The 23,222-nt window shown below is 47.6% G+C and overlaps 3 protein-coding genes across 4 annotated transcripts; all 3 read left to right on the top strand.

The window, feature by feature from the left end:
• The first annotated feature begins 12,666 nt into the window (after positions 1 to 12,666).
• LOC124658268 (two-component response regulator-like PRR95) lies at positions 12,667 to 16,609 on the top strand. Of its 2 annotated transcripts, none has more exons than XM_047196648.1 (8): positions 12,667 to 12,964; positions 13,701 to 13,862; positions 13,954 to 14,084; positions 14,215 to 14,370; positions 14,461 to 14,596; positions 14,689 to 15,004; positions 15,398 to 16,091; positions 16,189 to 16,609. In XM_047196648.1, exons 1-8 carry the CDS (start codon positions 12,790 to 12,792, stop codon positions 16,279 to 16,281), a joined length of 1,863 nt encoding a protein of 620 aa, XP_047052604.1. In that variant the 5' UTR covers positions 12,667 to 12,789; the 3' UTR covers positions 16,282 to 16,609. The 2 variants fall into 2 exon arrangements, with proteins under 2 accessions (XP_047052604.1, XP_047052603.1); XM_047196647.1 differs by having other exon boundaries at positions 14,686 to 15,004.
• Positions 16,610 to 17,212: 603 nt separating this feature from the next.
• Positions 17,213 to 17,869, top strand: LOC124652596 (NDR1/HIN1-like protein 12). The gene has a single exon (XM_047191631.1). The coding sequence runs from the start codon at positions 17,213 to 17,215 to the stop codon at positions 17,867 to 17,869; it is 657 nt and encodes a 218-aa protein (XP_047047587.1).
• Positions 17,870 to 19,468: 1,599 nt separating this feature from the next.
• Positions 19,469 to 20,161, top strand: LOC124653435 (NDR1/HIN1-like protein 12). Its single transcript, XM_047192502.1, has one exon. The coding sequence runs from the start codon at positions 19,469 to 19,471 to the stop codon at positions 20,159 to 20,161; it is 693 nt and encodes a 230-aa protein (XP_047048458.1).
• Positions 20,162 to 23,222: the final 3,061 nt, after the last annotated feature.

Here is a 23,222-nt window from a genome sequence, read left to right as displayed (position 1 = left end):
ACGAATCTGGGCCTAATTCTCCGTAGGAAACTCAGAAAATTATGCCAATTTACGTGAGTGATCCTCAGATATGTACGCAACTTTCATTAGTTTTGAGTTTTTCCATTTGAGCAAGTCCGGTGCCATTTTAAAATTCGTCTTTACGGACTGTTCTGTTTTGACAGATTCTGCCTTTTATTTCGCATTGCTTCTTTCGCTGTGTTGGGTGGATTTCTTTGTTCCATTACCTTCCAAGTAGCTTTGAGCAATGTCCGGAAGTGTTAAGAATGATTGTGTCACCTCTGAACATGTGAATTTTTGATTATGCACTAACCCTCTAATGAGTTTGCTTAAAGTTTGGTGTGGAAGAAGTTTTCAAGGGTCAAGAGAGGAGGATGATATACTATGATCAAGAAGAGTGAAGAGTCTAAGCTTGGGGATGCCCCCGTGGTTCATCCCTGCATATTTCAAGAAGACTCAAGCATCTAAGCTTGGGGATGCCCAAGGCATCCCCTTCTTCATCGACAAATTATCGGTTCCTTCTCTTGAAACTATATTTTTATTCGGTCACATCTTATGTACTTTACTTGGAGCGTCTCGTTTGTTTTTGTTTTTGTTTATGTTTGAATAAGTTCATCCTTGTGTGGGAGAGAGACACGCTCCGTTGGTTCGTATGAACACATGTGTTCTTAGCTCATAATATTCATGGCGAAGTTTCCTCTTCGTTAAATTGTTATATGGTTGGAATTGGAAAATGATACATGTAGTAATTGCTATAATGTCTTGGGTAATGTGATACTTGGCAATTGTTGTGCTCATGTTTAAGCTCTTGCATCATATACTTTGCACCTATTAGTGAAGAAATACATAGAGCATGTTAAAATTTGGTTTGCATAATTGGTCTCTCTAAGGTCTAGATAATTTCTAGTGAGGTGTTTGAACAACAGGGAAGACAATGTATAGTCTTATAATGCTTGTAATATGTCTTTTATGTAAGTTTTGATGTACTAGTTTATGCTTGTGTTTGCTTCAAACAACCTTGCTAGCCTAAGCCTTGTATCGAGAGGGATACTTCTCATGCATCCAAAATACTTGAGCCAAACACTATGCCATTTGTGTCCACCATACCTACCTACTACATGGTATTTCTCCGCCATTCCAAAGTAAATTGCTTGAGTGCTACCTTTAAACAATTCAAAATTTATCACCTCTGATTTGTGTCAATGTTTTATAGCTCATGAGGAAGTATGTGGTGTTTATCTTTCAATCTTGTTGGGCAACTTTCACCAATGGACTAGTGGCTTCATCCGCTTATCCAATAATTTTGCAAAAAGAGCCGGCAATGGGATTCCCGAGTCCCAAATTAATTAACAAAAATAGACACTCCTCCATGGTATGTGATTGTTGGACGGCACCCGAAGGATTCGGTTAGCCATGGCTTGTGTAAGCAAAGGTTGGGAGGAGTGTCATCATAATAAAACTAAAATAAAAAGGCACTACTTCATGGTATGAGATTGTTGGCAGGCACCCGAGGATTCGGTTAGCCATGGTTTGTGAAAGAAAGGTTGGAAGGAGTGCCACTCAAAAATAAAATAAAATGGGAGCCGCTCTTTGAAGGTTTGTCCGGCAAGGGGTTAGAGTACCCGCTACCATTCGTTGACAACAACAAACACCTCTCAAAACTTTATTTTTATGCTCTCTTTATGATTTCAAAATCAAAGCTCTAGCACAAATATAGCAATCGATGCTTTCCTCTTTAAAGGACCGTTCTTTTACTTTTATGTTGAGTCAGTTCACCTATCTCTCTCCACCTCAAGAAGCAAACACTTGTGTGAACTGTGCATTGATTCCTACATACTTGCATATTGCACTTGTTATATTACTCTATGTTGACAATATCCATGAGATATACATGTTATAAGTTGAAAGCAACCGCTGAAACTTCATCTTCCTTTGTGTTGCTTCAATACCTCTACTTTGGATTATTGCTTTATGAGTTAACTCTTATGCAAGACTTATCGATGCTTGTCTTTAAGTACTATTCATGAAAAGTCTTTGCTTTATGATTCAGTTGTTTACTCATGTCATTACCATTGTTTTGATCACTGCATTCATTACATATGTTTACAATATGATCAAGTTTATGATAGCATGTCACTTAAGAAATTATCTTTGTTATCGTTTTACCTGCTCGGGACGAGCAGAACTAAGCTTGGGGATGCTGATACGTCTCCGACGTATCGATAATTTCTTATGTTCCATGCCACATTATTGATGATATCTACATGTTTTATACACATTATATGTGATATTTATGCATTTTCTGGAACTAACCTATTAACAAGATGCCGAAGTGCCGATCCTCGTTTTCTCGCTGTTTTTGGTTTCAGAAATCCTAGTAACGAAATATTCTCGGAATCGGACGAAATCAAGACCCAGGTTCCTATTTTGCCCGGAAGCATCCAGAACACACGAGAACCGCCAGAGAGGGGGCACAGGGCCACCAAACCCTAGGCCGGCGCGGCCAAGGGGGGGGCCGCGCCGCCCTATGGTGTGGCCCCCCTGTCAGCCCTCCTGCACCGCCTCTTCGCCTATATAAAGCCTCCGTCGCGAAAACCCTGATGCGAACGACGAAACCCACAGAAACCTTCCAGAGCCGCCGTCATCGCGAAGCCAAGATCCGGGGGACAGGAGTCTCCGTTCCGGCACGCTGCCGGAGCGGGGAAGTGCCCCGAAGGCTTCTCCATCGACACCGCTGCCATCTCCACCGCCATCTTCATCACCGCCTGCTGCTCCCATGAGGAGGGAGTAGTTCTCCATCGAGGCTCGGGGCCGTACCGGTAGCTATGTGGTTCATCTCTCTCCTATGTACTTCAATACAATAATCTCATGAGCTGCCTTACATGATTGAGATTCATATGATGATGCTTGTAATCTAGATGTCATTATGCTAGTCAAGTGAGTTTTACTTATGTGATCTCCGGAGACTCCTTGTCCCACGTGTGTAAAGGTGACTAGTGTGTGCACCGTGTGGGTCTCTTAGGCTATATTTCACAGAATACTTATTCACTCGTTGAATGGCATAGTGAAGTGCTTATTTATATCTCTTTATGATTGCAATGTGTTTGTATCACAATTTATCTATGTGCTACTCTAGCAATGTTATTAAAGTAGTTCTATTCCTCCTCGCATTGGTGTAAAGGTGACTAGTGTGTGCACCATGTGGTTCTTGTCGTAGGCTATGATCATGATCTCTTGTAGATTGTGAAGTTAACTATTACTATGATGGTATTGATGTGATCTATTTGGTTATGTTGATCTATCTTACACTAAAGGTTACTTAAACATGAGCATTATTGTGGAGCTTGTTAACTCCGGCATTGAGGGTTCGTGTAATCCTACGCAATGTGTTCATCATCCAACAAAAGTGTAGAGTATGCATTTATCTATTCTCGTTATGTGATCAATGTTGAGAGTGTCCACTAGTGAAAGTGTAATCCCTAGGCCTTGTTCCTAAATACTGCTGCGTTACTACTGCTTGTTTACTCGTTTCTACTGTGTTACTACTCGCTGCAATACTACCACCATCAACTACACGCCAGCAAGCACTTTTCCGGCACCGTTGCTACTGCTCATATATATTCATACCACCTCGTATTTCACTATCTCTTCGCCGAACTAGTGCACCTATTAGGTGTGTTGGGGACACAAGAGACTTCTTGCTTTGTGGTTGCAGGGTTGCATGAGAGGGATATCTTTGACCTCTTCCTCCCTGAGTTCGATAAACCTTGGGTGATCCACTTAAGGGAAAACTTGCTGCTGTTCTACAAACCTCTGCTCTTGGAGGCCCAACACTGTCTACAGGAAAGGAGGGGGAACGTAGACATCAGAGCCATAGGCTATATATGCTTTTAAGCAAACATCCTTTGGTATATGTTGTTACTTCATCTTAGATATCTAGTCCTATTTATTTTGTTAATCTCTTGTGTGTGCATGTTCCTTTGTGGATCATTTTGTCCACTTTAGAAACTTATATACATAAGAGCGTTAATCCATCACCTTGATATCTTTGTTCTTTGCCGACCATCTTTTATCCTTTAATTCTTAGTGGTGTTGGTAAAGGAGACTTATGAGTGCTTGGTTTATTTGTTTTCCTTCTTGCACTCATATCTCGTAATTATTGGACTAAAGTTATTCTTGATAAGCATATTCTCTTTATCCTAATTGCGTTCTAAATGATATATAGGGAGTGAGGATTCCATGTTTGTGCATATTGTATTCAAATGCAAACATTATAAATTGTGCACAAACCTTGGGGAGCTTTCTTATTTTATTTAGAGCACTATATCTCTCTTATCATGATATCTTTGTTTGTCCAATTGGATCTTTGATTGCTTGCTTTATTTGTTGAAGCTCACTTCACCATGTTATCTTTATGCAATCTTTGATCCTCAATATAGTTTGACTTCCTTCAAGTATTCATCATTGGATATGTGCACTTGATTCCACTCAAATTATGAGAAGTGCACACTTTGGGGAGGAACTCACATTATATTGGCCTTCTAAATTTTTCACCCATTTTGACAATCGATGCCAATGGGGGAGAAGTTTAGAGGGTTTAAGGGAATGGTTTTATACTTAAGTTTGGTTTGTGCTTAAGTGTTTTGCCTCTCATGCATTCCATATTTATATGTCTTGCATGGTTGTATATATATAGTGGAAACTATCCCAAAGGTTAATCTTGACAATATATGCAATGAATTCATGTTCATCACACGTGCATACATTGTGGGGGAGTTTTCACTATATATATTGGTTCTACTCACATCTCTTGCATTTGTTGTAGTTGTGAGAGTAGAGCCGGTTTTGATATGGGCTAGTAGCTTTGTGTTACTTGACCATATCAAATACAACCTCTTGTATACAACTTATTCTCGGATAAGTTGCGTACTTGTTTCTAATATTCATTATATAAACCCTCTTATTGTGGTTGTCATCAATTACCAAAATGGGGGAGATTGTAAGGGTACATCACCCCTATGTGTGGTTTTGGTAATTAATGACAACCCCTATGGACTAATGTTTTCATTGAGTTTATATGAAGGAATATTCCATAGGTACTACTTGTATTCCATGTGTTGGATTCAAGTATGGATGCCATGAAGATAAAGGTATACCTTGTGTATTGGCATCAAGATCATCGGTTTGAAGATACATATGTGATATGATCAAGAAGAAGAAATGAAGATGGAGTTCTTATGTGGAACTCAATACTAGCCATGCTCTATCTTATGAGAGTATGAGAAGGTAGAAGGTTAAGTCGGGCAAGTTCAAGATGAGCATCTCAAGTGGATCACATGCTTGAAGCTTGTCGTCCATTTGGTGATAATGGACATGTGAAGATGTGCATCAATGGGGCTTTCCCATCATAGTGTATGGGGGAGCATTTGTGAGTCTTCACGAAGCAACATTGGTCAAGTGAGGCATTCCGGCTTGAGTGAAGCTTGAAGAGTTATCATCAAGATCAAGCGGGATGCGCAAGGCAAAGGTATGGCCTTGCTAGGTTTTCCTTTTACCGGTCTCAAGGTGGATGTTGGGAGACCGGATTATAGGATAGATAGCCGCACTATTAAGAGGGGATTTCGGTTGAGTAACTTGATCACATCGTCTTAGGGAGCTCAATCCTTTGCATACTTTGCATATCCTTATTGCTCCTTGGTGTTTCTCTATGTGAGGTTCTTAAGCTTGTTGCTAGCTTTACAACAAGCCCAAGTTCATCGAAAACAGAGTTCGCATGCATCTTCTATTGCGTTTTTGAGGTTGGGTGATTTTACCGGTTATTCATGATATAAGGTTCTACCCTTTTATATTCATGATAAAATTCCCTCCTACAGATTCTTGAGTTTGCACTTTTTATAGGATAGCATTTGTCGTTATCTTTCCAACAAAATTGGTTTCATGTCAATCGGAGTTCGGGAGCATTTGTTATTAAAGAAAAAGGGAAAAGAATAAAGAAAAAGAAAAGGGGTGGTGGTGGCCGGCCGGCCGACCGGCCCACCCGCCGGCCCACCCGGTCCGAACCGGATCTGGGGCTTGGTGCGACCGGACCAGGTTCTGTAAGGGCGCCCGGCCTGCCCGGCCCGGCTCCCGGCGCACGCCGGCTCGCTCGGCGGAGTCCCGGCCCGACCGGACTCTCGGCCGGGCTGGGCCGTCTCCGCCAACCCCGCGCGGCCTTGACCGGCCTTGGGCTCGGTCCGTGACCGGCCTGCCCGGCTGCTCCTCTGGCCCGACCGGATACCGCACCGGGCCGCCTCTCTCCCTTCGGCCCACAGCCTGGCCAGCTCCCCCCCGCGCGGCCTGGCCTATCCGTCGCCTGTGCGACGCGCTGCTGCGCCCGGCTGCTGGTCCGGCAGGGCCGGATCCCAGACCGGCCAGTCCGGCCTCAGCCCCGGTCAGCCGGCTGGGCCACCGACTGGGCCGTTTTCCGATCGTTTTTCTCGCCCGATTTTCTGTCTTTTTCCCCCAACAGCTATTTTTCCCCTTTAGCTATAAATAGGCTTCTTCCACCTTGGGCAAAACTAGTTCTTCCCATTCTCTCACCTCCATTGTTGCTATTTGAAGAACTTGCTCTCTCCCTTGATTCCTCCAACCATTCTTGCTCATATTTGAGGATTTGAGAGAGGAGATCTAGATCTACACTTCCACCAAACCATTTCTTCTCTAAGTGAGGGAATCTCTTGGGATCTAGATCTTGGAGTCTTTGGTTGACTTTCCCTTGTTCTTCCTCTCCAATCTCATCCTAGCATTTGTTGTTTGGGTGGGATTTGAGAGTGAAGGATTTGAACACCTCTAGTGTTCTTGCTTTGCATCATTGCATAGTGTTGAGCTCTCTACCACGATTAGTTCGAGTGAGAGACCGTGAGCTTGTTACTCTTGGAGGGAAACCTCCTAGTTGGCTTGGCGGTTGGTGCTCCGGTGATCTCTTCAAGAAGATTGTGAAGAGGCCCGGGCTTCTCCTTCGTGGAGCTTGTGAAGTGGTTGTGGAGCTTGCCATCTCCGGAGCGGAGGAAAGGGCCATTATCCTTCGTGGGTGTGGTTCGGAGAATAGGGTGAGCCTTCGTGGCGCGGGGAATCCTTCGTGGGACCTCCACTCCTCTAAACGTGACGTACCTTGTTGCAAAGCAAGGGAACACGAGAATACATCCTCGTCTCCGCGTGCCTCGGTTATTTTTATACCCGAGCTCTTTTTCCTTGTGATAGCCATCGTGCTTGAAGTACATATATCTTGCTATCACTTGTGCTACATATATCTTGTGCCTATCTTGCTTAGCTCTAGTTGCCATTGTTACACTTAGTTGAGCTTAGCATATTTAGGGTTTGTGCTTGTAAACTAAACATTAGTTTAATTCCGCATTCTTACAAGACAAATCCGTAAGAGTTTGTAATTGCCTATTCACCCCCCCCCCTCTAGGCGACATCTCGATCTTTCAGCAAGATCTATGAAATTAGTGGATGAATGTGAGGGATTCGAAGGGGATTACCTTGAGGAATGGATGGGGAAGAGATTGGCCGGTCAGATCTGACGAATTTGTGGCCGATTTGTTGGGGGGGAGAGGGGGGAGGAGAGGAACCGCCGGCCGCCTTGGAGTCTTGAAGAAACAGAGAAGAAGAAGAGGGTCGGGCTGGGGGCGGGCGCGGGAGCCACACTTAAGTGGATGTGTGGCGCCCGTGGCATCGGCGCCACAAATGCTAGTGTGGCGCCCGTGCCATCGACGCCACACAGAGAGCCTCGCCAAACGGCTAAGCCCCTGGATGTTTTCGACCAAAAACTTGATATAAGTTGGCATGTGTGGCGCCGTTGGGAGGGGCGCCACACATGCTGCCACGTCGGATCGGCGGACCAGCTCAGCGTCGCGGGCGCCACGTCGGCTGGGTGTGTGGCGCCGGCAGGAGGGGCGCCACACTGGCATGTGTGGCGCCGATGTGCGGGGCGCCACACAAAAGGGTTAGATGGGTGAAATAGTTTCACTGGAAGGTCAGTCTGTGCTTTTCTTTAAGTTCTGGGTTATTTTTGTGCAAATCGCCCTGCTGGATCAGACGGATGGATCAGCCGTCATCTGATCATTAATTATGCAATCTTCTGGCCAAAGCTTCCGTGGACGGGAGTGGAGCACCGAGATGATAGTGGCGGTGGCAGCTCCACCTCTCGTTCCACCGCCACTTGTTTATTCCTCGCTGATCCCGGATCGATCACCGGCGAGAATGTTCCATATCCAGCTTCCGTTCGACGCACCTCCCTCCACTAGACCACTACTCCACAGGGTCCTCAATAGAGGCGAGCGAGGGATGGTGACGGGTCGTGCGATCCCGACCACTGAGCTCGAACGTGCCGTGAAAAAAGGAGAGATAGTTGCAGCATCGGCCTGGAAAAGATCTCGACTCGATCTCCTGCGTACTACGTGCTCTTGGGCCTTTGTACGTACCGGGGAAAATATCTCGTGCTGTGTTGGCTGCCTGCTGTCGGTCTCTGCTGGTGACCCGCGCGCGCTGCGAAGATAGCTGTAGCCGCCGACGACGGTAGTCCACATGCTTGGGGGCTTGGCCGTCGGTCCAGCAGCTCCAATCTTGCTCGTCCATATGCAACACTGCTCCACACAACTTGAGAGAAAAGAGTGCTGGCAACCTAATCCATCTATCGACCGGCGGCCAAAAGGCCAAAAAAGCAGGTTGAACCAAACCATTGGCTTGGCAAACCAAAGACCCTGAACCACGTAAAGATAAAAGATGGTCGTAAACGTGCGGGGAATCGGTTGCAACAACGTGTAGTGTTACACTTGTCACATGCACGGCCTGGCCAGCCAGTCATGAATCAATGGCTGATTCCTCTCGCTGGAAAAATCAAGGTTTGATCGAGAAGGATGAAAGTACCCACGAAAATATCTAATGAGTTGGGTGCTGCGAACGTTCTGCTTTCTGTTCCGGAACACGAACGCGCAGCAGCGAAGGTAGCAAATCAAGCTAGCCAACCAACATTAGCTCGAAAGGTTTTACGCCCGAGCCACATGACCCTGTCTCGTCCGTCGCGAGCGGGCGGAGCTGGTGGGGAAATGGCGGGAGGGCTGGCGCAAGCGGACGGCGGGCTGGGGGATATGGCGGCAAGAAAAGGAGGGAAAGTGCAAAGAGGAGGGAAATCTAACATGTGTCACATACTGCACGGTCCCACGCCCGCTTTCTCTCCATCCGGCGCTCGCAGGCACGTTGGGTTCGACATGCGATCGCCGGATGAAAATATGGCCCAATCCGGCAATTTGTGAGCTGTTGGGGGGCACGACTGAGAAAAATAATTCCATCCGACAATAAGAATGGGCCTGAAGAGGGAGTGCTGGGGCGGCGAGTGGATATGCTCTTAGCTCCATAGGTTTTATGTCCGGGCCACATGATCCTGTATCATCGGTCTACTAATGCAATCACCTCACGAGGTACGGCGACATCTCAAGTTCTCAACTCAGCCAATGCCCGGTAGCCACACGCCCACACCTGCAAATCAAATCACCAGAATGAGACCGATCTACTGGAACCTGCACATGAGCACCTCCAGCTGAAAAATAACAAGACACGAGCTTGCGGCGGCCACCATCGGCCACTACAAGAAATCCCCCAATTTTTCAACCGTGAAACTTAATAGCCGACGGTATATCAGCTAATATGATAATATGTTGGCAAATAACAAGACTTAATATGCCGGCCACCGCATGGCTGCCTTTGCTACATTCAGCTTCGACTAAAGAATTTCTTTTTGGACATGGGTACTACGAAATCTAATTAAACTTAGTCGAAGATTAAGTTACAAAGTATAGCGACCTTTAAGTTATAGAATTTTCGAGAGAAGAAAGTTTTCTTTTAGACGGTTTGTTTGAAACTTGTCATTTTTAATTAAGGTATATATAATTTGCGAATTTTGAAGGGCTAAAATTACAAACATTTAGGCCGTGCATTAACTCAGGTTTATTTTGCAATTTAGACCGGACGGAGATATTTGTTGCCACGTACAGGATACCTTGGAGAATCAGAAACAGGAGGGAGGGGGACAACAACCACTCAATCTCCACGCCATGACGCCAAGTGGCTCTTCACTCCCGATGGCGAAGGCGACCCCTCGTCCACAAGAGCGTCCCCAGAAGCGTCTACTTGGCCCAATGGATCGTCCACCACCTCCTGCCATGCCATTGTACACTGTACACGCTGGAGAGAAAATATCTAAGCTAGGAGTACTTTGATTAGAGTAACCATGATGGGTGGACAGCAGCTATCGTTGTTCTGGTTTGAGCGAGCTCGTGGTGCGTGCGGTGCGGACCGCCTCACAAAAAAAATACCCTTTCGATCCTTTTTCATTGTTGTACGTGGATGTGTGCTGCAGCATTTGCCTGTCTTTGTCGCCATTGTACTGCGCTACAAGCTGGTGCGAAAATATCTAACCTACCTTTGCGCGCAGGTGATTAGAGTAATCATTGTGGGTGGACTACAGCTACTACCACTGCGTTTTATTCTGGCTGGAGCTAGCTAGCTCTCCTGGTGCGGGCTGCCTGACGGGATATTTTTATTCGCGTTCCAGAAGATATGTTCGGCTTGTCCGCAAGTTTTCAATCGGCCTTCCGTTCACTTTCCAATTTTCTACGTCGTCGATGTGCAAGGAACGCAGAGAAAAGTCGATGCATAGTGTGGTGGCTTGTGGACGACCGTGGCGGATGGATGCCGACCGACGATTCCCGTCCATTCTTTCTTCGCACCCCTCCGTTCACGCCACCTACAATGCTACAAGTTACATGCACCTTTTTTCTCTCGCGTTCAAGAGGTGCAATGATTCTTTAGCAACGTTTCGTCTCGTGATTCCAGGTTTAAATCTGTGGTAATAAAATGATTCTACGGATGTCAATTGCATTTCAGCCACCAAATATGATCTCTTTTGTTTGTTTAGGTCAGACGACAGACACGAAAATGCACCCAGCAATGCAACACATTTTATTACAGCTTGGTCATTTTTTTTTTCAATTTCCTCTATTCTCCCCAATTGGCACAACATAGGCATAGATATCAAATGTTGCAGTGTCACAGTGTTAAACAAACTTATTATATCCACATCAAAGACAAAGTTTACATGCAATTACTAGCTATCACGAAGGGAAAAGGAGGACACGGTTCATAGGTGTATACAAATAGAAATAAGATGAGTTTGAGTGTTTGACTACTCCTCATTCTCTGCATCGTCTGCCAATGACCACAGATGCTCAGCCATATTATTTATTTGGAGACGTTTCAAAATATGATCATGACGGAGCTCAATGTTTGTAGCTACACAACCTCTTGAGTGACTGCCTGAGGTCCACAAGCGAGGCAACAACAATGAATCAATGGCCAGTGCAGTTGGCGCAAATAGCTGAACAGGTCCAAGTTGTCGAGGCTGGCGCAGGCGGCTCCGAGCAGATGCGCGCCCAACAGTGGGTGAACGATGTTGGCAAGGGCACTCCACGACCCGAACTCACGGTGTCAGCTACGGTCATGGGCAGGGCGAGAGCGTCGCCCTAGGGTTGCAAAGGAAACGAGGGGAAGGGACACAATTTCACGCTTGTGGATTTGCCGTCCCTAGTGGGCGGGTCTGGGGAGGAATACAAGGGCACTTGTGCGGATGCGGGTGTTGTCCGCGGCGACGCATTTCGAGCCCTAGTTTGCACAAGGAATGTTTCTCGGCGGACATGGCTGTCACATAGACCCTAAGAACCTTTTTTTCGTGCACTGGTCATTGTACTGCACTATCCATCTGTCAAACTTATCCCATTTTGTAGCACTGGCGGCACTAGGCCCTGGTAGGCTCAATTCAGCAATATCCTGATCCAGGGTGATCACGGGGCCAACACGAAGGCGCCCTACCCTGGGGAAAATATCTCGCTGCTTCTCCCCAACCGGGCCAGGAAGATATTTCCGATGTATCCAAAAAGTAAAGTAAACCGCCACCATAATTACTTTTGGACCCCGTCAATTACTCCCTCCTCCCACCACCAAGTCCAAACCCTCTCCAGATATTATCGTGGCCCGGGCGGGCGGCGCGACGCCAGCCAGCCACCCATCCCGCACGCCATTGCCAGCCCCACAAAGTCAAAAAACTATTCGCAACCCCGACCCCACGTCCCTCCACAGCCGCACGATTTTACGAACAGATCAAAAGCAACCCATCCACCATCTCCCTTCGCGCGCGCATCCCTGACCGACCACGTGTCGCCCGCCCAGACCGCACATCGCGATCCTCCGCCGCTCGGCCTACCACGTGTCCCCGCTCCACCTCAAAAAATATCGCGCGCGCGATCCTCCCGCGGACAGTCGCACGCGCGCGGCGTGGGCGCGTATCGCCAACCGCTGGCCCCGCGAGCGCCACGTCACTCCCGGCCCGATCCTCACCGCGCATGCGTATCGGGCCGCCTGACGTGGCGGCCCCGCCCGCCGGTCCAGCGGCCGCAGATATTTTCGCTCCGCCCGACGCCCGCCCTCCTCCTCACGTGCTCTACAGACTACAGCCACCCACTGACGACGCGGGCCCCGAGGTGGTGCGGCCCCACCTGTCCGTAACGTGTACCGTTCGGGCTATATAGCGCCCCGCCCCTGCCGCAGCTCATTTTAATTATTATCACTACTCGTCCCCGTCGCATCGTCATCGCCATTCCTTCGATCTCGAAGCTTCCAATCCATCCACAGCCACAAGGAGTAGAGACTGGGCGAGCTGCTTTTCGATCGAGCGAAGAGGGAATACAGACGACCGAAATGGGTCGAGGAGGAGGAGGAGGAGCGGAGCAGAGGGGGTTTGCCAGCATGGCGGACGACGGGGAGGAGGCGCGCCGGGCGCTGCCCGTGATGCCCGTCAAGGTGCTGCTCGCCGAGGCCGACGACTCCACGCGCCACGTCATCTCCGCGCTGCTGCGCAAGTGCGGATACCACGGTGCGCATCTCAACCTACCTTGCCTGCCTGCTGGGATTTCGGTCGGGCTGCCGATTTTGGTATTTCGGGTCGAGAGGGGAGAGCGGTTAGTTGCACGACCATGGGGTCGATGGATCATCGCTGATTCGCTGCTGGGTGGGATGGGGTATCTTTCCTGCCGGCTTCTCAACATGGAACGAATTCTCTCCTGTTGCGCCGTAAAAAACAAGGTTCCAGTTAGTCTCTGGGCTTTCTCCGTGCTCAGAATCAGCTGCGGAGGTAGCTGCCGGCAGATATTACAGAGTTCCACCATGGTGATGCGGTAGAACTAAACCTGTCCTCTGCTACTTCCTACTACTTGTCTAGTTCCCGCACGATACGTTTGTCAGATATACTAGCTCAGCTACGCAGTTGCCACCGGCGGTGTTGGTAGCTAGCTCCTCTCTTGATCTGACTTTTCTTCTTTCTGAAGTGTAGCCGCGGTTAATTGCAAAATCGCCCTGCCCCGGTCTACACCCAAGAGATCTGTTGTAATACCTCCGTCTAAAAATAGTCTAGACGATAAAGTTCAGACACCTATTTTTAGAGGAGGGAGTATCTCCAATTGCAAAGATGAAAATTTAATTTTTAAGTTCCTTTTCATCATGTTTGGCCAAATAATGTTTGTTCTGCTCATCTTTTTGTCACGCCTTAAGCAAGTTTCGATCTAAAATTGTCAATTTTTCCATTACACTTACACGTCCTATTGTTCTTACAGTTTCTGCGGCTTCCGATGGTGTCAAGGCGTGGGAAATACTCAAGGAAAAATCATTCAAGATAGACCTTGTTCTGACTGAAGTTGAGCTTCCTCTAATGTCTGGGTTCCTGCTACTCTCCACGATCATGGAGCATGAGGCCTGCAAGAATATCCCTGTCATAAGTATGTGCTCAATTTATGCTATGTTTCTGTAGTTTCTTTTATAAATTCTGCTACTTATCCTAATTCCGTCTTTTCTTTTCTCGTTATGCAGTGATGTCCTCAAACGATGCAGTCAGCATGGTTTTCAAATGCATGCTCAAGGGTGCGGCAGATTTCCTTGTGAAGCCGATAAGAAAGAACGAGCTACGAAACCTGTGGCAGCACGTTTGGAGAAAACAGCTGGTAAGACTGCACATACCTGTATCAGTTTAGCTCGAGTGCAGTTTTCCTAAAAAAATCGATTATAACTTGAACATGCTTTCTTCACAAGGCTCGAGTAGTATCACTAAACCTTGCTTGCGCTTTTTTATAGGCAAATGGTGGTCTTGATGTGCAGCATGCACAACAAGAAGAGAATGTCGCAGAACGGCCCGAGAAGAAGGCTAAAGTGGCAGAAGCTGAACGTTTGATCGAAAATGTTGCGGCCTGCAGGAATAGGGAATGCAGCGAACAAGAAAGTGATGCTCAAGTAAGTTTCAGAAGTTAATATAATTTTTTTCTGAATTTGTAAGTGCGCTGAATTCAGATATCTTACTGCTGCTTTGATTCGCTCTTGCAGAGTTCTTGCACAAGGTCAGAAGTGGAGGCTGACAGTAAGCACACCAACAGTTTCTTAGAGTTTAAGCAGCTAGCAGGAAGACATTCATCTGCTGTCCCCAAGAGTACCAAGGGAAATGAAGAGACCAACACTCAAAGTAATGATATTTCTGGTTGTTGTATTTCTTTAGTAAATCATTTTTCTGCAAGTGCTTTTTACTAATTTTACCTGTTTCTGATTTTGTAGCAGTTAGAGACTGCCAGGTTTCAAGGAAAGAAGGGGATTTGTCACCAAAGAGATGGACATTTCCTAATCGTAATAACTGTGAGAAAGCTTCAAGAGATGTCGAGGTAGTCCATATTATTGATGAGGAGGAGAAGGCCAACACACAGAATGAGGTGAATGTTGTGACAAGAGCTTCTCAAGGAAACGCTGATAAGTGGTTCTCCATCCCAGCACATCAGTTGGAGCTTTCTCTCAGAAGATCTGATTATAGCCGATCAGAAGACGCTGAGAAAAGTGATAAAAGAACTCTGAACCACTCAACAGCATCTGCGTTTTCATTGTAAGTGCACCTTTTGTTTTGCATGTTCTACTGTTGATGCTTTTGTCATCCATAGACAGTAATAAGCATAGCTAAAAATCTAGTGTTTGGGTTGAAGTTTCTATTTCTATTGTAGTATAGCTGAAAGATATTGTGTCACTACCATTCATTGTATTACTTAGCAATATTGATCACGTAAATGAAACTAGCATGTTTAATTTAGTACAAGTCTAATAGGAAAAAAGTGAACTAGTATGCATGGTCAACCCACAAACAACGCAATGGATTTTTTTGCCGTGACTTTTTGCTGCTTAAACTTATGCACCATATATATGTTTTCCCTGTTTCACAAGTCAAATATTATAGTTTTTGACATGAAAACCATCTTACAGTTAAAATTATTTTTTACAACAGGTACAACTGCAAGCCTACATCCTCTTTCGGTAACGCTACTGATGCCCAGCTATGTAGCACCTCAGCAAACCATGAAGATCTGGGAAACAAAAATGGAGAGCCAACAGCTGCCTCTCAAGACAAGGCCAACACAACTCGTCCTCCTATAAGAGTTGTACCATTTCCTGTCGCAGTTACAGGCCTCACGTTTGATGGGCAGCCATTCTGGGGTGGTGCGCCCGTGGCACCCCTTCTCTATCCACAGTCAGGACCCCCCATTTGGAATAGCGAAACTGCAATGTCGCAACAAGCATCTACACAAGAAACATCTTCACAGCAGAAGCAGCAACAGAACGATCCAACAGAGATGGACTCTCAGCAGACTGAGAACACACAGGGACATGAAATTCTACGTACACCAAACGCAAATGAAAAGCATCTGCAAGTTGAAATTCCTACAGACAACCAGCGGCACGTCTCTCTGATGACTGGTGAAAGCGGAAGCAGCAATGTGCTGAACAGCTCCGGCAATGGTCTCAGTGGCAGTGCCTGCGGTAGCTCTTCCAACCCGATAACTAGCCCCACTGAACCATGCAACACATCCAGTGGTGTTCCGGAGAATCCAAGCATGGAGGGTTCGCATCACCTGAGCCAGCGAGAAGTTGCACTGAACAAGTTCCGGCTTAAGAGGAAAGAACGGTGCTTCGAGAAGAAGGTAGGCACAAGAACTAGTCTTAACTTTTCATTTCGATCCAATTCGTAATATCTCATCTACTAGGATCTGAGGCTTACATTCTTGCATTCTTGTGCAGGTACGATACCAGAGCAGGAAATTGCTTGCAGAGCAACGCCCCCGCGTGAAGGGTCAGTTTGTTCGTCAAGATCAAAGCATACAGGGAAGCTAAGGTGTTGCCACAGGTGACAACCGACTGCTGTGTGCGCCTAAGAGTATCCTGACAGTCAGTGTCAGGTGATCGGAGATAATCACACCAACTGTATGCTCAAGTTTGTTCTATATACAGGCTAACTTCTAGTAGATTAGGCCCTGGACCTTGTACATAGCTGAATTTGTTAGTAGGCACTAGAGAACACACCTTGTTTCGGATCAAGATAAGATATCTCTACTCCGTAGAAGCTTTGTAACTCTCTGTCTCTAGATGTAAGGTACGATGGATGTCCATAAGACATGCTTTTCTGCGCTTTCTTATAATGAGCACAGCTGTGGGCTTGTTGGACTGCCACGGTTCAAATGTCAGAAAAATGGTGTCATCTTCTTAGTTTGCAGCGAATTCATCATCGATCTATATTTGAGGATTTCGTTAAGTAAAAGTTGGAGATAGGTTAGCTGAAAAATTCGGCTGCCACACATATCTCAGCTGCCGAAGGCGCCACGGCAGCTGGGCGGCTGCCACACATATCTCAATCTTCCCCTCCTTTGCCTGAGATGCTGCCATTTGACACTTTGAGGGCTGCCCAAACTTGTGCGAGCAACATTCATGCTCGATGACATTTTGTAATCTTGTTCCTATGGCTGCTGCAACTCTCTTTCTGTTTCGGACGAACGAATTGATCGGACGCCGTTGTCTTGTTTCGTTCAAGTAAAGGAACAGTCCAGTACGATGACGCACAGTCCAGCACATTCGCATATCGGCTGCACAGCCACCGCAAGGCACCAACCCTTTTTGTAGGATCCAGCGACCTCTCGGCGCACCACCGCGCGCGTGCAGCTAAACAACATTGCGATGATGTGCACGAAAACCCGCGGCGACGGACGTGCCAAAACCGCCGATAAAGCTTCGAGCGAAGCCAAACGCCGGCGCACCACCGACAGCTCAAATGCAGAAACTCAAGAAGCATCTCTGCGAGCTCCACCGCGGCGGCGGCGGCCGCCTCTTCGCGACCTACCTCCTCGCCGCCGCCGTCGTCGCGGGCGTCCTCGCGCTCGCCCTCCTCCTCGTCTACCGCCCCATGAAGCCGCAGGCCTCCGTGGCGCGCGCCGCCGTGTTCCGCCTCGCCAGCGCCAGCACCAACAACAACAGCTCCTCCGCGCCGCCCGCGCCCTACGCGGTCTCCGCCAGCCTGCAGTTCACGCTGCTGCTGCACAACCCCAGCGACCGCGCCGCCGTGCTCTACGACGGCCTGCTCGCCTACGCGTCCTACCGCGGCGAGCCCGTCACCCCGCCCGCGCAGCTCCCGGCGCTCGTCCAGGAGCGCGGCGCCGACGTCGCGCTCTCGCCGGTGCTCGGCGGCGGCGCCCCCGTGCCGGTGTCGGCGGACGCGGTGCGCGCGCTCGCCGCGGACGGCGCGGCCAGGCGCGTGCAGCTCCGGCTCGTCGTCGTGGGACGGGTCAGGTACAGGGCCGGGCCGTTCAGGACCGGGTGGCGGGACCTGTACGTGCGCTGCGACGCCATCGTCGGGCTGGGCGTGGATGCCGCCGCGGGAGGCGGCGACGTGCCGCTGCTCGAGTACCCCCGCTGCGCCGTGGACGCTTGATTCAGTTGGCGCCAGACCTCTCATAAGTTCTGGTGTGAAATTGTTGGAGAATAATGAACTGAAAAAATCATTACATTGTGGGCCAACCCATTTCATGACTTGGGATCATCTATTGACTCTATTCTAACTTTGCCTTACAAATTGCATGTGTTATATCACATTGAAATCCTATGTAAATTTGAAAGCTGACCAATAAGTCAATACTTACGGAGTATAAATCTTACGGGGGCTGGGTCTTCACGAATCGTTAATTCACAACTCGAGCAAATTTGGAAGAAAAGAGAATGATCTACCAATTAGCACCTTATGGCCCGAGGTTACAATCACACAAGTAGAGGGGAAGTCGAAATGGTGAAAAGGCGATAGGGAGGTGCAACTCCCAGCAAGCAAGCTTCCCATCGTAGGGGTGCACACGTTGGTGAAGGAGGACTGAGAGGGGACGCCAGAGTGAGCGCAGTCCTCAGGTGGTAGGCTAGTGTTTCCGGTGGTGGCGGACGATCTCAAGGTCGTTCACACGGTGCTGATCGAACTCAGGCCTCTCCATAGCGATTGGGGAGGAAGGAGGGTTTCATATTTGCGGAATTCACAGTTGGTTAACATCCTGATGTTGCAGGGGAATACATACTATCATCAATGTTATCCATGGTAGACATTGATCCCCCACGGTGTAGTTTCTCCAAAACATTGGCGGTGAAGGTGATGGCGGGCGGAGGTGGACCACACGAGGTCTGGCATGGAGATGGGAGAGGGAATGGAGGCAATTTTGGAGGAGGAATAGGAACTTGGATGGGACACGATGGAGGAGGATCGCATGCGGTGGGAAATATGGTGGGGAACAATTTGGCTCATTATTGACGGAACATCGCTTCACACTAAAAGAACATTTCACACATGCAACGAGAACCCTAACATTTTATCTATGGTATAAAAAAATTGTCCTTACAATGAAACTCCATGAAAATCTTTGTACAAATCATGTATCTTTTGTAATATCATAAGTGGATGATGTAATGTTTGATAAACACGTCAAATTTGAAGTTCAGTTTCGGCTGCATTTGAAACAAGAAGGCAGTAAATGCAAAAGCATTATGAGTAGTGATTGAATTCTACTTCCTTCATTCCATACTGGTTGTTGCTGGTCTATTACTATTTTATAATATCAAGGTTCAGTTATATCTTTTCATACATCACATATAAGAATCGATATGATCTTGATTCTGGAAGTATTGCATGTTGATATAAATGGCATGAAAACATTGGTTTCTCAATGTGTGTAGATATTTCTGAAGTTTCCACTCAAAGTGAAAGATCGCAGGGCCGAAGTTTTCAGGACAAATGGACAATAGCCAAGTTCAAAAACTCGCGTGATCCCTCATGGGCAGCCACCGTGCGTCACCACACTTTTGTGCTACGATCCAGACACCTCTACTCTAGACGCGCCACGCCGCCACCCACGTACAGCTAAACTTACGATGCTGCGCACGAAACACCATAGCCGAAAACCAGCGGCGGCGCGCGCGTACGTGGCAAACAAACCACATAAAGCTCCGAGCGTCCGAGCAAGATGCCAAACGTCGGCGCAAGCGCAACCCCAGATCAATGGCGACATCCAAGAGGTACCAGTGCGAGTTTCACCGCGGCCGCGGCGGCAGCCACCTCCTCCTCGTCGCCTACCTCCTGGCCGCCGCCGCAGCCACGGCTGTCCTCCTCGCGCTCGCGCTCTTCATCGTCTACCGCCCGATCAAGCCGCAGGCCAGCGTGGCGCGCGCCGCCGTGTACCGCCTCTCGATCTCAAGCGGCACAGTCGCCGGCGGCAGCAATAACAACGGCAGCGCGGCGCCGCTGCTGCCCAACGCGGTCTGCGCGAGCCTGCAGTTCACGCTGCTGCTGCACAACCCCAGCGACCGCGCCGCCGTGCTCTACGACGGGCTGGTCGCCTTCGCGTCGTACCGCGGGGAGGCGGTGACCCCGCCCGCGCGGCTCCCGCCGGTGGTCCAGGAGCGCGGCGCAGACGTGGCGCTGTCTCCGGTACTTGGTGGTGACGCCCTCATGCCGGTGTCGGCGGACGCGGTGCGCGCCCTGGCCGCGGACGGCGCGGCGAGGCGCGTGCGGCTCCGTCTCGTCGTCGTGGGACGGGTCAGGTACAGGGCTGGCCCGTTCAGGAGCGGGTGGCGCGACCTGTACGTGCGGTGCGACACCGTCGTCGGGTTAGGTGCGGAGGCAGCTGCGGGCGGTGGCGCCGCCGGGGACGTGCCGCTGCTCGAGTACCCCCGGTGCGCCGTGGATGCTTGAATCCGTTGGAGCCAGGTCTGATGAGTTTTGTTGAAGAAAAAACATAATTATATGAACTGAAGAAAGCATAATTTTACCTTGGGCACGAGTCATCTCTTCTTTCTTCGCCATGTCAATCTTAGTCAATTGAAACCCTACGTAGATCCGTACTTGAACGACCAAGAGCATCTTCACTCGGGTTCCCTAAATCGCATCCGGATTGATCGTTTGGGGGACACCACACCTTAGTGCCGGCACGTTCGTTTCTAGCCGCGTCCCCTAACTTTTTTTTAAGTTTAGTCAAACATCAAATAAATTAAGCGTTTAACAAACAACAAATCAAACAAATAGAAGTTGGGCTAGATAAGATGCCGGTGCAGTTGATGCCTCTCCTTTGAGCCTCCATAGATGCTCTACGAGATCATATTGCATCTGAGCATGAATATTGCTCTCACGGATTTCTGTATGAATAACGACGAAATCTCCAAACTCTGCAGGCACTTGGTGATCAACCTCCGCAAGAGGTTCCTGACACTCGCAGGGACCAACTTGTCTGGCTCGAGCTTTGCGGTCATTCTCGATGATCACACGAGATTGAATCACCTCCCATAGTTGATCGGGAAATCATGAAAGAGCAGGATACCGAACAATAGCAAATTGAGCTTGAAGCACACATAATACTCGCTTGACATTCTTCCGGCAGCTCTCGTGGCGCTCAGCAAAGTGGCAATTCTTATAACCTATTGAGGGATCCAAGATGACATGAGAGATCAAAGAAACTTTCCTTTTTTTCCTCTCCTTGACCATCTCTTCCCACTGCTCTTGATTTTGGATCATTTTTACTATTTATTAGAAAGAGCATGAACACATAAAATGGAAATATGCAGAACGTTCTTATTCTTGGATCAACCAAACAAACAAAAAATCATAGAAACAATTATTAAGCATGAAAAATCATGGATGGTGTCAACTCCCTTTGATCTGCAAGCGGCAGTTTGTTTCACACGCGTAAGGCCACTTCCAGTACCAATTTTCAGAAAAGATCGAATTACCTACTCGAATTGTAGTGATTCGGTTATTTATGTCTTGATTAAAAAACACATAACTCAGAATAGTAGAGAAGTCAGATCAGTATATTAGGTTGAAGCTAGGAGACATTAAATGCTTTCTAATGTATCCCCTCCCGTCTGATTCCTGTGCACCAGCACTTTCCCCAATATGTCCACCGATCACTTGCAGGCTTAACAGATGCTCAACTCCAGTTTGCCGGCTCGTTTCAACCGGGCAGACATGAGGACGGATTTCATTCAGCTGGGATACTTCAACTTCGCACTAGGAGGACATCTACCAGAAAGCAGCAGCTCGAGCGATGGTAGCAGCGTGAGCACATCCTCATTTGCTGACGGGATCAGGGGATGAGAAATACATAATCATACTTGCAGAAAGTTGGATGCTATTGACGCACATTTCCTTGGGTGGCAGCCCGTGTGACTAATGCCTGGCAATACATTAAGGTATCTAGTGAGGCAGAACGCAAAGGCTGAAGCAGGCGTTGCCAGATAAGTTTGTAGCACGCGCACTGTTGTTGGTATAATCTAGTGTAAATTATGATATGTACATGTGTTGTGCATAGTCCTATTATTCCTGAGGAATATGTGTCCCAGCCGAAAGACAGAACAACAATAACACTAGACACCTTCATATGCACCAGCAAGCATGATCGCGCAACCATGGAGCTAAAAAACAGAACAACAGAGGAACTGATTAAATACTCCCCCTTCCTCAATTCCGTTGACTCCACCCCGAAATCATGACTGCTGACCTTGTAGTGTTCTCGACAATATTTACACTATTGTACTCTAGTATTACTGTTCTCTATCTATAGTCACAAATTGTGTCTAGTCAACTCTTCCGGACTACAAATATTAGGAATATTTTGTTCATTCTGTCCTCAAGAAGACCGAGACAATAGCCACTTCCAATCCATCAACCCATGTTGTAGACTGTGACGTTGCAACCAAGTTTTGGGAAACTAAATCGTTTGGATGCCTAGATTTTGGAAGCACACAAAGCACCACGGGATGCAATGCTAGCTTGCGTGGCCCTTCTCGGCCGGGCGCGAGCAATGGCGCTTGAGGTCAACCTAGGAGCACCAAGCGCTTGGAGACCAGAAGCTACAAACCATACAAAAGTTCCATAGTCCTAATATTGTTACCAAGGCCAACAATGAATGATCTGAGAGCTTTGCCGTCTAAGTAAGAACTTTTCCACGACTTTTTACAACACCATGCTTTCTTTTGAAGGAAAATTTTCCGCCATGCTTTGTTTTGAGGGAAACATTTCCCCAATGCTGGTCTAGGACATCCTGTTGGCCAGCAAGATATCAATATGGCTTGGGCACAGGCCACCTGTCATTCAATATTATTTTTTCAATATAATTTCATGGACGCATTAATAGTACATGCTACTAAAAACAAGTGGGGGCTTGAGAAACAGAAGAATTACTGGTTTCTCTTCTTCCTATTTTTAGTCGATCGTTCCATCTTTCTAGTCGGTGTTTCCATGTTTTTGATAGGAGGACCGCTGGAATCTCTGATCCAAGATATTTTGAAGTAAGTTAGTGCTGAACCCTTGAACACATATATCTCTACAATAAGCATGGAGAAAAATACCTTTCAAACTGAAGTTTAAACCCTTTCTTCATAACTTCCGTAATCTTCGTATTTGGCAAAAAAGGAGTTGTTCGACTTTCATCATAAAAGTTCATGCCCATGAATTTACCATCTAAACCCACAAGGGGCCCCCCAATACCAACCTAATAACAAAAAAAAGAAGCACGTAATGTTACACCACGTTTGTACTAACAGTTCAGTAGATGTATCAATAAACTCATCAGACAAATCAAATGGATTAACTATCTACACAAGTACCATGTAGAAAACTGACCAAGAAATTCACCACTGTACCTTCTTGATTTTACAAGTGGACAAAACAAGGTCTTCGCAATTAAGATCCAAACCCTGGCATTCTTTCTTTTTTGGGCGACAATTAATTGTACACAACACTTTACCCATTGAGGCCA

This window comes from Lolium rigidum, chromosome 5 (genome assembly GCF_022539505.1).
Source record: "Lolium rigidum isolate FL_2022 chromosome 5, APGP_CSIRO_Lrig_0.1, whole genome shotgun sequence".
Lineage (NCBI taxonomy): Eukaryota > Viridiplantae > Streptophyta > Magnoliopsida > Poales > Poaceae > Lolium > Lolium rigidum.
Note: the sequence above shows the minus strand (reverse complement) of the source record. Positions and strands in the feature narration are given on the sequence as shown.